At 45.4% G+C, this 17,356-nt stretch overlaps 1 protein-coding gene across 2 annotated transcripts in view; it reads right to left on the bottom strand.

Annotated features, from left to right (window-relative positions):
* Positions 1-17,356, bottom strand: part of CACNA2D2 (calcium voltage-gated channel auxiliary subunit alpha2delta 2) — a 209,397-nt gene that overhangs the window by 173,779 nt on the left and 18,262 nt on the right. For both annotated transcript variants that reach the window (XM_030956631.1, XM_030956632.1), the window contains exon 2: positions 13,510-13,591. In XM_030956631.1, the coding sequence (XP_030812491.1) occupies positions 13,510-13,590 (81 nt within the window). In that variant the 5' untranslated portion in view covers position 13,591. The remainder of the gene's footprint in view (positions 1-13,509; positions 13,592-17,356) is intronic.

Genomic DNA, 17,356 nt, shown 5'->3' with positions numbered 1-17,356 from the left:
GATGGCATTACTTGTGCCACAGATCTTCCCATGTCCCAGCTTCACCATTCATATAACAAATATCACAGGAGTCCTGTTGGTTGTGGGGGACTGCAGGGGTGGAAAACCCTGCTCCTGCAGAAGTAACTGAGACCAAGGGCCAAACCCATGGTGACCAGTGACATCCCATGTATGCTGTGTCACAGAAGATGAAGTGCAAAAGCTCTCTGAATTCATGTTATCTCTGCATACAGCATGTCACTTAATTGCCCAGAAAAGCCTCTTGGAGAAGCATATGGGAAGTTTTCCCATGAAAAATGACACCGCTCAAAGTCTTTTCTAGCTAGAAACCACTCGACAGAATCTATCACTACTGACATCTGGGACATAAGCTTCAGAGCAGTTAATTTACCATTTTAGCTTGAGCCAGTTTCCCACAGACATTGATATCCAAAGTAGGTAATTGTTATGCCAGAAAGCAGAATCATTAGAGGAGAAAAAAAGGTGAAGAAGAAACCTATGCAGTAATTCTCCTGCAGTATCCAGACCTACCAAAGCTTCATTTAGGATTGCTGATGACCCCTCTTTGGCCTCCCACATTGCTGGACTTTTAAGACAATGCTTCTACAGCTATTCTACAAGATTATGAATAGCCTATAGAAGAATTGCAGTAACAAACACCAGCAAGGTCCCAGACCAGACAATAAAGCCTTTGTGCATCTCTGCTGGTACAACTGCAGCTCACCTTTAGCACGGAGCTCAGGCTCTCAGCTGCGCTAATTAATTGCTTAAGGAGTTGTCACCGTCTGGGTGACGCAGAGCCAGCAGCCATTGCCACCCTCCCCTCCCTGCCGCAGTCACATCAGCTGCTCTTCTCAAGGACCTCCTAGGGCTGGCTCCCCATCTGTGCCCTGCACAGCCTCCACACAGCCCTGCTCCACCTCTGTGAGGAGCTGAGAGGAGCCAGACCACAGCAGCTCTCTAGGAGCAAATGCTCCTCTGTCCATCCCTTCCCCATCTCTGTCACCCCAGACATCAGCAGGAGCTTTGCTCCACCTGCAGAGTTTCTGATCTCACTGACAAAGCTGGTGTCCCACCTCTGCCTGGCACTTGCAGCTACAGAGGTCACACAAGGATGTCAGGACCTTCTGCCTAACACACCCCATATTGCTTACTGCATTCAGAGTGTGCACCCATACCATACCCATATGAATCTTGTGGTGATGGACAACACAAAGAGAACCTGCTAAACCCCCAGGAATCGATTGCAATAAGGTGCTGCAGGAGCTGAGTAACTCCCATTACATCGTTTGTCTGTGAATCCTTTCCAAGCAGCCTTTCCAGTGGCTCCAGTACTCTTTCCAGTCTGTGAGGCTGGGATCTATGATAAACCTGATCCTACAGGCTGAAAGTATGTGGCTTTCCTCTACTGACACCACTCCAGGGGATGCCCACGGACACCAAAAGACCTGTAAAAAGATTGTCTCATCAAGCAGGACACAGTCACACGCCACTTTACAGGCTGGCAAGTGGACACCCCTGTAAAACTAACCCCAACCCTACTTTGTGACTGCACCTGGGCACTAACCAGCTTTTGTTTAAAAATTACTCCCCTCATTTCCCAGTTCTGCCTCCAGGGCTGTGTGAAGAACACTGCTGGTTATTTTTTAGAGGTGAATCAACACTAATTCAAACTTGATAGCAACTTAATGACTCCCATCAGCAGCTCTGCACGGAGCAGAGCAGCGACCTCAAGCCAGTGGCTGACTGAAGGGCACCCACACCCACATAACACATGTGTCATGTACAAGGGAATCTTCTTTAATTTGCACTGGGTATCAGCATATGTGTTAGAAATTAATCAGATTGTAGCCAATATGTTAGGAAGACAGGCCAGGCTCCTGGAAGAGTGGGGCTAGGAGATGGTTTCTGCTAGCAGAGTGCTTTCAGTCTGAGGTTTGCACTGAAGCTGTTACACCTACACCTGTGATGAAAAATCCTTCCTTAATACTGCAGTGCAATAGCAGGAGAAGCCTGGTTCCTTATTAAGTTGTGTAAGCAGAGAGGTCAAGTATAGAAGGGCTGAAAACCTGCAATTCCCTACCCTCCTTTGGGATGCCACAGGTCAAGGTGGAAGTACAATGGCAAGTACATTTGCCCTGATGCTGCATTTGCTCTGTGGGTCAACAGAGACCATCTACTCCCTGGGCTGTCATTCTGGCATCTTTCATAACCACTAACCTCTCTTCTGAAAGAAAAAGGAGGTTTTATTAGAAAGTCAGCGGACGATCCAAATGTCAGAGTGAATAGTCCAGAGGAAGGTTAAGGATTTTTTTACTTTTAGTTTTTTTTTAATACAGCTGCACTGGAGGTGAGTGAACACCAGAGCATTTTGATTTCCTGCCTGGTTTCAATAAACATTGCACTCCTAGGCACCCAAGGGACTGCTGTGGTTTGTCAAAACCAATTAATTTTCTTCCACAGAATGCTTCAGGCACCTCAAAATGTTGTTCGAGAGCTAGCACACATCTAAGGAGGAGGGAAAGCTGGCAATCAACTGCTGCTCGGGCTCTGCATCAGGAGCACAGCCCTGAAAACTCACACCAGCAGCAGAGGCATGGAGAGGACGATGGTTTATCACTTCAGTCATGGGAGGGAGCTGAGGGCAGAGCCAACGAGAAAATGCCATGTGTTGTAGGCCCTATGAATATAAACAAGAAGCTGCCACTTTTGAAATTTGCCAGAAATAAGTTTCCTAAGGGAGAATTCAAAGCTGAAAGTTTCTCTCTCTCACTTTGCATTTCCTAGGAATCACTGCTCAGTGCTAATAGATGTGGTAATTAGCCAGAAGAGACAAACTGAACAGTTGTTATTAAAGAAGACATTTGGTAGATATACCCTGGAGTTGGGATTCATAGGTTCCCTCCCCAGATCTCCATCAGACTCACTGTGCAGAATAAGGGTTTTCCTCACCCAAGCCTCAATTTCCTATTTACAGAACCAAACTTGGATGTTTTTCTTCTTTCCAGTTTTGAGATGTGAAAGTAAACTTGTTTGAAAGTAATTTTAATAATCAAATGCACTAGAGGTAAGAATGGTATTACCATGCTAGGATTTATTTTTCAGTGAACACCAAGTGACTGGGCACTTCAGAACATATTGGGGGCATCACTTCTACTCAGAATTGGACATACCCAGTAGCAATGCTATGAATATTCCATGTCTGTACCTCACAGCAAATTATTATCACTGAATGTTAGGTAACCACCTGTTGCTTTCTACAAAAGGCAGGGATGGGGATGGATGTTTTTCTTGCATGCCAGCACTCTGCAAAAGGGGCAGAAGACAAAAGATAAGTTGAATTTTAAACTATTTGAGTTGACTGTGGAGTCACATGCAAATCCTGCTAAAGCAGGAAACAGAACAACAGCTGATGTTCCCAGCAAGCACTACACTAAGGCCCAGCCTACTCATAATGCCCAAGGAAACTGGGAACCAAGGCTCCTTTGAAGATCCCAGGCCCCTAATCAGGTCTAAGTGTCATCCTTGCTGGACCACTGACAGAAACAAAGAACCTCCAAAATTAAAATTGACAGCATGCTGAGCAGTGACATGAGCTTTAGAGTGTAACAAATCTTAGAAGAACAAGGAATAAATCCACCTTTTTTTCTTTTTCTATTCACCAACTATGGTATCTTCAATGACCTACTTGTTTTTAAAAGTAATCCAACATTTACCATTACAATCTTCTTTGCTCCTCAAGTCACACAAACCCCCTGCTGTCTCCTTCTTCTCTATTTACCTGGCCTTACAGTCACAGCAGGGAATTGAAAATCTGCTCCCTGCCTCCTAGCTACAAGCAAAGGCTTTGCTTGGGCATCCAACAGATGATAACTAATGCTACTTCTTAAACAATCCCTAGAGTGGCTCCTGACACATGCAGACATTTAGATCTGCCACCAGTCCAAGCCACATCAGCCAGGCATTTAGGAAACTGCCCTGATAGAAATAGCCATGCCTCTCATTCACGGCATCTCTTTGCATCAGTAAATCTCATGTTTCATTCAGGCAGGATTTTTCTCAGTGCTCTTACTTACTATTTAATATTTATGCTATGGTCAGTGTCCAAAAAAGCATGACACTATTGGTTATAGTAGGTGCTGAGCAAACACATACTAAATCTGTCTTGAATGCTTCCAGGTGTGAAAGGTCAGTTAGAAAAGGGAGAAAAGTCAATAAAAGCTCAAGCCCAGGGAATAACTGAATCACAACGAGCAAGCTCAAATATAAATCTAAAATAATGAAACAGAGAAATCCTCCTAAATATACCAAAATAAAAAGGGAATGCCCCACATATATCAGTTGGCACTGATCAGCCCAAGAGCAACAGAAGAGGAAGGAGAATCCATAACCATTAGCATCACTTTCCTGCTACATTTCTTCCTTAGGCTGTTCACCTTCCTTCGCTCTGCTCTGGACACAACCTCCCAAATCATGAGAGAACTTCGTTTATTCCTAAGACATAAAAGAGTGTGGAGCTTTTCAAGCTCATTGTATGCAGAATTGTCAAAGTTAGATGCAAAGGATACAAGCTGATGATTATCAAGATCTGGAGTCTCCCAAGAGGCAGTTCCTCCAAAAGCAGAGCCATCTCTTTCAGTAAAGCAACAGCAAACTACAGCTTTAACCCAGTACTGAAGTCCAGTTGATCTGTTTACAAGGAAGGCAAGACTGATCTAATAACAGACTCCACTCTCTCTCCCTCCCTTACAATAATATCTTAACTCAGAATAATTAAAAGGAAATAAGTACCTATAAAACTGGCAGCATCACTGCAGGCCAATAGGTTGGCACGGATGGGTGTTTGAAATAAGTGGCCCATTCAAGTTATTCACCTCAGATGTCAGAGGTGATCTGCTGTAATGAGGCACAATAAACACTCTTAACATGCAAAGTGCCTGCTGCTGTTTACCAGGCTGGAGCCACACTGGAACAGAACAACCACAACTGTGCCCTTGAGGAGTCACCTCCTCCCTGGCCTCCCCAACTTCCCAAGCCCTCCTGCATTTCTACACATTGAACAAAGGAGATGTGACACATCTTACTGCTGCCTCCACACAATAACCTCAAGTATCTAACAACAGTTTCCTTCTTTAAACCTTCCAGTATAACTGCATATTTCACTCCTCTGCAGTCCAGTGATGAATGGAAGTGATGGATCATCCACAAGAATGCCAGGATCCAGTAGTGTCCAATACCTAGTGCTTGCTTGACAAACCTATCAGGAAGAGAAATGCAAATTCCCCAGCCTGCAGCATTTCAAGTTGAAGGGGCACTTAAAGCCCATAAATAATATTAAAAAACATAGAATGGGAAAAATCTGAAACTATGATGAAATACAGATACATATTTTCTATGTTTTGTATCTTGATCAGTGATAGAGTTGCATTTTTGGTTATCAGCTCTGCTCACAGGAGACTGAATTCCAGGCTATATCAATTCCCCTGTGAATGTAAAGGAAAAGAACCATCTGGAGAGAATAATAAAACAATTAACTTTCCATTAAAGAATAATCTATGTATGTTTTTAAGAAGGGAAACTTTAATGATCTCTACCTAATTATTCATGCTGCATTCTGGCAGAGTTGGTATGGATTTTGCCTTGCTTTATTTTTAAACACAGCCTGAAGTTAACAACTTCAGCTGGAATGAATGTGGGGACCACACAGGCTCCTTCAGCCAAGGACAGGACAACCTGGATGAGGGAGGCTTCCAGAAACATCAGCCAAGCATCCTTCCCATGGATTCATATGGCTGTGTAATGGCAACAGCATCAATTCAAAGAGTTTCACTGAATATTCATGAGGATTTTACAAACATGGTTGTTGACTGGCTGGGTACATCAGCTACATTTTTGGACGCAAAACGCAAAGCAGCGCACTCGGGAGATGCACACACCTGAACATCACTCTGTTGAATGCTGGGCTCATTTAACTTGTCACTGACAGCAATATAAATCAGAAATTACTCCATAAAACTCAACAGCAGTCCCCTTTGATTGTGCAGACTCACCAACTGGCTGCAAGTGTATTATCTACACAAAGTAATTCCGTAAAGTGGAAAGGTTCAAAGCAAGGGCTTTAAGGACTGTTACTCTGCTTGTTACCCTTCTAAACACACCCTCCCCTCTGTGGACCTGCTGGCTGTACCCACGATGGAGAACAGTCCAGGCTGCACCACACCTTGGTTCTGCAGACCTGCTCAGCCTAACCACCTGCCTCAGTTTCCCAGTGGATAATTCTAATGAGTCAGTAACTGTGCATGCCCGCACTTCATTCCAGTTTACACAGCGCTTTCCAGCCAAGGCTCTCAAACATTTGGAAAGGACCAAATATAGTTTAAGCTAAAATTAACTGGAACATAAATACCAGGATTCAGCCACTCAGATCACTCCTTTAGAACACCTACCTGGCACTCTGGGCTTTCCAGCATGAGAAGTCACACATTAAAGAGCTGGTAAATAGTGAGACAGTGTCCAGGCAATACTTTGCTACTATTTATTGACCAACTGATTGAGATCAGGCTCTGTGACACAGTGCAAGCACGTTTATCCCTCTCCCCTGCAAGGTGCTAAGTTTTATGATCTGAAAAAGTAATTAAAAAAACCCCACATAATCCTGGCACACAAACTAATCACACCTGAGTCCTGCTGAAAAAATCCCTGCCTCAGCTTTCAAATGTTGCAGAACATTTTCATTCGCAGCTTCTGCATAAATGGAGCAAGTATTGAGCCTAAGAGTCTAAGGCATTTTAGCCTTGAGACTTCCAGTCTGCTCTTCCCCTAGAACTGTAAAAGCCCATCTTTCTGCACTAAATATATATATTTTTATATATATATATATATATACACACACAGACACAACCACATACACAGATATATGCACACCCTGATGTCTCAGAGCAGGGCCCCTGCATCTGCCAACAGGCTGCACACTGCATCAGCACAATGGCTCTGGTGCAGGATCTGCACCACCCACTGGAAAGGATTTAGTGAGGGGTGCTAACGTCACACACTGAGCAGCCACATACAGCTATAAATTATTCATACACATTACTCTAATTATGCAAATGTACTAAAAGCTGGAGCATATGTTTCCCTGACATCTCGCAGTACGGATGCAATATGGTTCTAGTAGAGAGAAAGAGTGAGAAGTGAGATGATGGGTGTAAGGGGGCTAACAATGGCACACACTGGCCCAAGCAAGGGGTGCCAGAGGATCCCTCTTTCCCAACCAAGCTGCTGCAAGCCTAAGGACATTTAAATGCTCCTCTTGGTAATATAGTGTTGTCTCTGCACTCAGTGCTGAACAGAGTGCTGAGGCTGCTGAACGGCCCAGGCAGATTAAAATAAACCCAAGCAGTTTGGAACAGGAATGTGTTTATCTGGCATCACACACTTCCTCTTATCAAACATGAGGAGCAGGGGAGGGCACAGTGATGGTGTGCGGAAGCAGGCTGTGTGCACGCTGCTAGGAGAGGGGGAGGGAAAAGAGGAGAGCAAGGCAAGGATCAGGCAGATTATGCATGAGCCTGGGAACCAAGGCCTTGGAGCTCAGCATCATCTCCCTGGGGTACAGAGCCCATCCTCCTGGGCAGCCCCCAGATAGGCACTAGCTGTTGGAAAACTCTGTAAGGTCCTTTCTCCCTGGCAGCATCTGGAACATTCAGTGCTGCTGTGGCATAAGCAGCTGGCTTTGTGGGCTGCCCCAGCTCTGGGTTCAAACTCCTCTCAACTCTGTTGAGCACAGTGCAGCCACTGGGCATCATTCAGCTCCTGTTCTGGGGGTTGGGGCTGACACCTCAGAAGGAAAAGGCCAGATGAATTCTGCTATGGTGTTTAGAAGAGAGTACTGGATTGAATGTCAGAAGATGAGGATCTAATTCCCAACTCTGCCATGCTGGGAATAAGGAACCACATCACTGTGTTTCTGTAAATGCCCAGTCCACGTGACAGAGCCCTTTGGAAGCAGATAGGCTTCTCAGACACTGTGTCCAGAGCATTGTGCAGGGGGACTCTGATTCTCTTGCATCCTTCATTTAAAATTCCATTAACACTTCTCAGATTCTCCAGCCCTACTGAATGACCAGCTGAGTGTTTCTATACCCAGAGAAAACAAAAGAACAAATTAAACATCATGTAATACCACAGTTACTTGGGAGATTTAGGCTAACTTATTATTATTCCAGTAGTTACCCAAGATCAAAAAAGTTGAACAGAAAACCTTGACAGCTCCTTTGATAAGAGCATGCCTCACCTCCTGGTGCTGGCATTAAAGAGGCTCTAGCTCTGTACCAGCATTTTGTAAGGGATGCTCTCATAGAGCCACGTGAAACACTCAGTACTGCAGAGACCCCATCACAGGAGGAGTGCTAGTGACTGCAGCACTACACAAGGCAGATGCCACTTCAGCTCTTCAGACCCAAGGCAAAATTCTGCCAGTATACTAGTTTTTTTTAATTCAACTTCGTGTTTGTGCATGGCTCAATCACAGTTCCTCACCTGCAGCTGCCTGAACTAAAGCATGGCCGTGCTTTAAAAACAAGAGGGAGTATATCAAGGAAGCAGCACTGAGCAGAAGGGACAGGCTGGATGAGACAAAGGTGGGGACACCTGCACACATCCTGGTCACTCTGCCCCAAGCCCTGGCCAGCAGGGTCCTTCCCTGTCAGAAAAACCCACAGCAATGAAAGCAGCACTTCTGCCAGGCAGAGATGCCAAACTAGCAAAACAAAGTACAAGATAACAAGCAAGAATAGAAGACAGACATGAAAATCCACTGAAGTAAAACCGTATATTGATTGCAAGGACCAAGCTGAGCCACTTCTGCTGTGCCACAATCAGCAAACTCCTTGTGGGGCTGCATCCCAAAGGGCACAGCACGAGTCTCCTTTTCTCCTGTGCCTGTTCTCCTTTCTGTGCAGTCAGAAGATAATATGTAATCTTGTACATGCTGAGGACCAAGCACAGCTCAGGCAGAGGCTCCCTGCCTGCCCAGCTCAGCCAGCAGGCTGCTCCCCTGCTTTGGGGCCAGCTTTGGGGCCATCTCAGCCTTTGCAGACTGGGTGGCTTCTCATCACCAAGGCCAGCAGAATCCTTATCTCTCAGCCATACACCAGCAAGGCAGATCCAGATCCTGACTCCCCTTGGCTGCCCAAAGGAAAGGGAAGAGGGTACAAAACCAGCTTGACAGGCTGGAGAGGAGGAGCAAGTGCAGCTCAGGTCCAGCTCTGCTGCCCCACCCTGCCCCTGCTGCAGCCTGTCTGTGGCAGGATACAGCACCTCCCGGAGAGAGCTCTATCCTGCTATGGAAGCAGGATACAGAGAAGGAAAGAGAGAAAGAAAGAGAGAAAGGAAGACAGAGCAGGAAAGGGGGCTCAGCATTTACATCTCTTAGCTCTTCCCCCTCTCATCTGAAAGGCTTTGGCTCCCTCAGTAGCTGCCAGCAAGGAAACAAGGCCATTGGAGGCAGCCAGGGATGCCAGGTACTGGAGGAGGGGATGTTCTGACCAGCTCCCCGCTCACCTCAGGAGACACAGGATCAAACACAATTTAGGTAACAAGCCAGGGCAGATTTGAGCCTCAGCCCAGCTATCCAGAAAAGGAGTTTTAACACAACATCCAGGGGAGCTGCTCAGTGAGGCACAAAGCCCAGCAGCACACACAGCTCTGCTGTCATCGGTGCTGCCACGGTGCCAGCACAGCAGGACACTGGGAGGCTGGGACAGGGCTGCACCAGCATGGGAAATCTCTTGAGTGCAGTCTACCCTGGGGCAGGTTTTGCAGCATCTAGGCTGGAAAGACAAAATATTAATTCATTTTTGACTAAAGTTAGTAACTTTTACTTGTGCCAAAAACTAGGAGAAAGAGAGATGTAGCGTAGCAAGAAATGTCAAAACAAAATATTTTTTGTTCTGCAAAGTGAAGAGTTCACTATAGCCACAAAGAAGTCACTAACAGAAAAAAAAAACCTGGAAATCAGAGAGTTATATTTTTGGTATAATATTCCTTATTCTAGAAATAATTATTTTAAGAATGTCAATCTATTCAGACAGCATTATAGGGTCCCACATATCATCGTGCCAGTCAGAGCTAAATTAGCAGTGATTTCTGCTCTCAATTATCTCTGGTGAGCTGCGAGGGAGGCGAGGATAGGGAGGCAAAGCAACATGCCCTTATCCAAGTGCTGGGATTTGTTTTGAGGCATGCCTGGAGGAACCAGCCAGCCAACAGGATGCTGCACCACAGGCACCCCGAGGGCTGAACACTGACTTCACCAGGCAGAGAATCATCTCAGCAAGGCCAAGCTCCTCCCTGCAGCTCCCAGCCCACAGTGTTCAGTCATATGGGTGGCCCACCACAGCCAGTCTGTCTGTCTGATGGGGACATCTGCTCTTCAGTGTTTTCAAGGTCTGGACGTCAGGAGAGAAGCAAGGTGATGCCTCACAGCTGAAAGAAGAGCCCTTGGCATGACTCCTCTTTACATCTCAGAGCTTCTCACCCTCCGGTAAATGCTCCAGAAAAATGGTCCCCTTGTGCAAAGGAGCATCTGCGTGGTACAAGCTTGGAAAATCTCCCCAGGGGATTGCCTGTCCACCTGGCAGGACAGGAGGGAAGCAGGGGCATTGAACATTTAGTACCCCAACTCAAGGAAGTGACTGAAGAGTTAAAACAAAAATCTTTCTGGGATGGGCAGCGCTCCAGGAAGATAAAATATTCAGCACCATTATGTTCCTGGACACCATATTTCTGACAATAAATTTCATGCCTCATATGCCATAACAGTTATGATTTCAGGCAATAACCAAAGAACAGATCTTCATCCTTTCACAACAACCCAAGAAAAAAAGATTTGTAAGTAAACCTGGCAAATCTCAGAGGAGGGTATTTTTTATTATTATTTGGTCTGTCACTTTGGTAGTCAGGCCTGGGAAGGGAAGATCCATTTCTGGCATGGACCCACCTCCAGTGCTTACAGCTTCATAGTCCCATGAGAGCTGGCAGTGGAACCCACCACCTCCCAAGAGACCCCACCAAGTTCAGAAGGACCATTTCTGTCTTTGGTGACACTGCAGCACTGTTCCCCCCCACTGGAGCACTTTTCTAATATCACTATGCACAATGAACCCAAAGTCCCCTCTGCAGACATGCTCAAGGCCAACATGGAAAGCCCAAAGAGCATCAGCAACTTGTAGCAAAAAACAGGCTCTACTTGCCTCATTTTTCTTTATTCTTCCTACCCTGCATGGGTCTACTCTTGCTTAATGATGAGCCTTCCTGTGAAATCCCAGTGGGTGGAATTAGCTTCTAGCTATACCATGTTTCAGCTCCCACAGCTCCTCAGGGGCTCTTCCTTCTCCCTCTGCCTGCTCACCTTCTAAATTTTGAGTGTGGTTGCAGGAGAATGTGGACTTTTTTTTAAATTTAACTTTTTAAATCCGTGTCTCCAAATAGGTTTTAGTACCACTTTATGACACCAGACAGCTCCCATACTGTAACCCCAATGAACCTGTGTGCAGCTGGTGGGTAGGGACTCCCTGCAGGTACAGCTCTGAGTTCTTCAGGGTGAAGCACTCTGTGCCATTTTCCATCAGTGAAGCTGTGCTGGTGTGCACTAGCGAGTGACGTGGTTCTTAAGTATCATCCACTTGTTATTGCATCTACGAATCAAACCTGAACTCCAGATCCCAAGTTCTCCCCTAGAGATCAGCAGACAGCCTGCACCAGGCCTTTCTGGTGTTCAAACAGCTGCACAGTGGAATTTTCAGTAGCTCATTTCTTGGCTTCAGCTGGTTTATGCATTTACCAGATACAATAATTAGCTTCCTCCCTTCACAAGAAGATTCCAAAACAGATTTCAAAAAAAACCCTTTCAATCCCTCTGTAGTCAGTGTTTCCAGTATTAATCCATTGAAGTACTGCATTATGTTCTACCAGAAGAATTAAACAGGAAAAGTGGGAAGCTCTCTTACCTGTAATTGACTGACTGGCCAATAGGAGTCAAGTGCTGGCAAATTGGAGGTGTAATTTCCCTTTAATTATGGCATTAAAAAAATTACATGATATACCTATTTAACATGCAAAGAGTAAAATCAAAACTAATAAGAATAAATTGTAAGAGAGGACCTGTACAAAAATGCAGTAACAATCCTTTTGTTTTTCATGACTGTGCTCTGCTGAAGAGAATGCTGGCTGCTGCACCATTGTATTGCCTGGAAAACATCCCCAGCTCTAAGACCCTGCCAACATGCAAAACTGCATTGCACAAATGCATGGCTACATTCAGAAATATCTGCTGAAACCCAAGTGGGTGTATATGCTTTTCATGCTGCACATGAAGTTTGTATCAATCCAGCTGAAGTTCAGTTGAAATGAATGCACACAAAGCCCAGACACACCATTCTGAAGCTCAAATATGAACACGAATGGATGAACCATGAAGAGTTCTGCAAGCCTTCAGGTAAACTCATTTCACAATGCATTTGAAAGAAAATAGTGTGACCTCTGTGTTTAGACAATGGATTACAAGCAACAGTATAAAATATCAGCAGTTCTGTTTAAGCCAATACAGCTACTAGTGCAAGACAGACAGTAGGAGTCCCATGAAGAACTGGCATCTGAGAAGAACATGTCACTGTCACCAGAAAACACAAATACACCCATGCTTTTCTTCTGGGGTAACATATTTATCACTCCAGAGACGAGTCTATTTTCTTTAGATTAACACCCTAACTGTTATTCCAAATTGCTCAATTTCAAACCAGCTAGTCAGCACAAGAGTGTGGGCAAGGGGAAACAGAGTTCTATGGGGAAAGGGAGACAGGGAGGGTTTCAAAGGCTGTTTGATCCCAAACCTAATAAACCCCAATGAAGCTGTTCTGTAACTGCCCTAACCTAACCCAGAGCACTGCTGCCAGGAGAAGAGCAGGCCTGGCCTCTGCAGCCTCTGCATCCTGGTGCTACCTCAGGGAGCAGGAGGCAGATGCCAGCATCAGTAACTGAATTTTGTTTTCTGGCACTTGGAAACAGAAGCTAAACAACAACTACAGTTTTACCTGCAATTATATTTAAAAACAAGGAGCTTCCAATGGCTAGCAAAATTATCCTTTCAACATTTCCTCCTTTGCCAACACAAGTTTAAATTTAAAACACAACCTTCAGTCCCTGGAGGAAAGGTTCATTTACTTTATTATTTTTTAGTGTGTCATATGGGAAAAACTCGAGAGGTACATGCTCAGATAGCAGTGACATGCAGCCCCAGAGACAGACAGATACAACAAACCACACTCACTCCCACACACTTGACAAATGCATCTGATTGCCCAAGAACCAGAAGCACAGCCAGCCATGACCCTGCACATGGAGTGAGCTGAGAGGGTGAACAGAATGCAAGGGTTCACACAGGTGATTTCTGCAGATGAGAACATTCACTGCCACAAGAAAGGCAGCACAGGTAAAAGAAAGACAGCTTACCTTTCTGAGCTGCTGGACTCCACCAAATATCCTCATCACTCCATCAATCTCCTGCTCCAGCCTCCTGGCCCAGTACTGCATACTGCAAGAGATGGAGGGAAAGAGAGAAAGAGAAAGGGAGAGAAAGAGAGAGAAAGAGTCAGAGCCCTGACACTGAGCAGATAAGCAAGGGACTGAAGGGAGAGGGAGGAAATCAGTGCCTCAGCTAAGTTCACTGCTCTCTGCAGCACTGAGGGCAGGGCAGAGTACCAGGAACACACTGCTTGAGAATTACATCTGGGGCAGGTTATAAACTTCAAGACTTCAAAATTTATGCACAAGGCACCACAGAGAGAAGAGGGGAGAAAAAGTTACAACAAAAACTGCAAGGCTTGAGGCTTTATTTTCTCCTTATATAAACATTTGCAGTACATAATTATTTAAGCCCAGAGTGATTAACAAGGTTGAAGGGCTGTGGAGTACAGAAAACAGCTTATTGCTTCAGCAGGGCTCTGTGGCAGAGAGCAAACCCTGAGCCATGGCAGGGCTAAAGGTGTCTTGTCCTGCTGCAGCAATGGATTATCACTGCAGCACCAGGGGAGAGACCTGGGCACAGCCAGCAGCCAAGCACAGAGCACAGTGCCCAAGGGCTCAGCTGCTCTGCACCTTCAGCAGAGCCCAACCTGGGCCAGGCACGGCTCTGCCAGGCCCAGGGCAGAGGGAAGGGCTGGGAGCTGGCACTGGCACATCCTGCATCCTGTACAGGGAGGGAGCTGCCAGGCCTTCCAACAGGCACAACGCCCTTCCATGCACTCAGCCACACAGATTGCACCCTACAGCAATAACACCAAGTTAAAAACAACAACAAATAAACCCTCTGCTAAATCCACAGAACTTGATAATTCTCCTTCTTTTAATGAGATTTCCTGGCTTCAGCGGCTGCCCAGGCAAATGTCAAATCTCCTGTCTGACCTGGAAAAGCAACACTCAATTGCCTCTGCACCACTTGGCACTGCCTTCAGTGCTTTTCTCACAGCAACATTTCTCTCTCAATGGACACCACAAAAAAGGAGGGCAGGAGCAGAAGGAGTAGAAGGTAAGGCCAGCAGCAGAGCAAAGTGCTGGTGGGAGGGAGCAGACCAGCTCAGGGAGGTTGCACTTTTGTTAGGTTCACCTAATGATTCCATTCTTCATGCAGAGACATCCCCCAGGCAGCCCACACACACTCCCCCACAGCCCCCAAACCATGGAGGGGCTCTCTCAGAGATCAAGGAGCAAAGAAACCCAACTGTTTTTCAGCTGGGCACTGGAGGACTCTGAATTACACAGCACAGCCCAAAAGCTGGGCAGAATTACCCAAGCAGAAAGATGCCCTGAGCTGAGGGGCAGAGCAGAGCTGAAGCATCACTTTTGAGGGGTGAGGAACCAGCAGGACAGAGGGAAGGGCTGGCAGATAGATGTGTGTTACTGAGGCAAAATTCATGCCAGTCAATAACATACAAGATGATGGATGAAAACAAGATTTAACTGTGCCCCCCAAGCCTTCTCAGTTTTCTAATGTAACTTATGCTATTTCCCATCTTCCTGAAGAGGCCTCTTGTCCCCTGGAAGCATGGCTGGGGAGGGGAAATCTAGGAAATGAGATGAGTGAAGATATCAGCAAACCCCCTATTCTGCCAGAGGAGAGAGAGCAAAGCCTTCCGTGGGGCTGCCAGTGTGAAGGTACCAGGTCACAGACAGAGCTGAGGGGAGGGTTGGGTTTGGGAGTTTTTGTTTCTTTTCCTTTTCCAATTATTTTATCAAAGGTATATTCAGGTTACCCTGAGTATCAAAGTTACTCACACATCTTCTGAAGCATTTTCACAAAAAAATTTCCATTTTTACACAAGGCATTCACTTAAAAAAAAGCCTTGAAAAACCAAAATTGAATTTATTTTTCCCCTCCTCCAGTTTGTCCAGTGAACTGAAAAAAATCAATTATATGCTCATACTCAGCCACAGGTCTGAGAAACCCCACCGAGCACTTATGGAGCTGACACTTATCCTTAACTTCCAGCTCTGTACAAGATCCTCGATTTCAGTGACACCTGCCTGTGTCAGCTCTCACCAGGAACACCTACACCACCACAGCAAGGAAAAATTACCTCCCATCTTGAGCTGTATCCATCAACATTAGCAACTGCTCCTATCCGCTTAAATGTCACGTATGGCCAAGCCTTCAGAAAGGATTAGTTAGAGAGGAAGACAGAGGCATCAATATTACTCTCTTGGCATATGCTAAAGAGACACTGAGCGCTCAGTTGAGCTGGGATTTACAATTAATTTAAATTTAGTCAGCAGATTTGTTTAAAAAAAATTGTTTTAACTTATTCCACCCCCTGCCTCCGCCCCAAGAAGTACTACTATTTTAGAGAAAAGTCACTGGGTTTTCCATTCATGAGAAAAGCTGCAGATCCCTTTAATTGTGCAGTCTTAGGATACCTGCCTCTCAATCTTACAGACCAGCAGTTTCCCAAAGAGTCCAGCTAAGCCTGCTGACATCAATATTAAAAAGAAATAAATACACGTATTACACTATCAAATAAAAAGGATAGCATTTTGGCATAGCTCACACCAGGTTTCTATATTTAAAAAAAAAAAGTAATAGCAGAAGCAGCTTCTTTTTTGTTGTTGTTGTAGTATGGCTATCCAAGACCTTTTGCCAGTGGTAGTAAAAATTCTTTTTTCTACCCAGCACATCTCTCACCGACATCAAAGCACTGGCAGAACTCCTGTCTGATCCATTACTATGTTCCTCTACCCTGGTAATGTCCAAGACAGAAGCATGCAGAGTGGGCCACATGCCAAAATTTGAAGGTTTCATCTCAGTTGTCATATACTGGCTTGAAAGTTACCATTAAAAAAAACCCATTAAACTAATGCCATTAAAATTTATGTAAGATTACTGTAGCAAGGCTGCAGAGGGTAAAGAAGCTGCTAGCCCGTGATGAACATGGAGATTGCTGTGTGTCCCCTGTGGAAGCTGTAAGCAATAGGACACGGCAGTCACTGCGTTCCTGGGCCATCACTGCACACCTCAGGTGCAGTACAGGGCTTGAGGAGCGATAACTCCTCCAGACACACTGCCAGGAGTGCCCTGCTGCTCCTGTGAAATGGCATTTACAAGTAAAGCATAAAGAACACAGCTGATGCACTGGCTGGGAAGCCCCAGGCATGGCTGTGGTGGTGCTCACGGAAAGGCACCAGGCTCCTTTACGAGCCATGTGCACAAACCTCCTAAAACCAAGCACCACTTTGGTGTCCACTGTAGTGAGGAAACATGGGCCAGGAGAAAACCTTGGAGCTCAAGAATTTGTGATGGCACTTAATAGCTCTGTGCCTGCAGGAAGTGCATGGAAGGAGCCTGGCACATCCCCTGGCCTCTCTCTGGCAGTGACATGCCCAACACATCTCACTCATCCCCATTGTCTCAGCTGGCTCTCCCATTGCTGAGGAGTCTCCATAGGACTCTCCCAACCCAACAACTCTACAACTGTCATGTACACATTCAGGAGATCCATAAAAATCTTTAGTATTGAAAAAATGGTTGTTTCCTTCACCTGTATATATTACAGCCTCGAGTGCAGTGTTTGCAAGGGAGGTAACTGATTTTTGAAAACACAACACCATTTATCACTGCCTCTCCAAAGAAAACTACAAAAATGTTAATTGATTACATAATTTGCATATTTGATTTTTCTTACAGATTATATAAAGTAGGCTTTAAAAAAGAAGCAGATATTCAAAACTATTTACTGTGTCAAGCCAGGAGGAAAATCACTGCTGTTGCAGCTGGGGCCAAAAAGCAAAGCATTCCATGTGTCCCAAT

The sequence above is a fragment of the Camarhynchus parvulus genome, chromosome 12 (assembly GCF_901933205.1).
Source record: "Camarhynchus parvulus chromosome 12, STF_HiC, whole genome shotgun sequence".
Lineage (NCBI taxonomy): Eukaryota > Metazoa > Chordata > Aves > Passeriformes > Thraupidae > Camarhynchus > Camarhynchus parvulus.
This window is presented reverse-complemented; position numbering and strand designations above follow the sequence as displayed.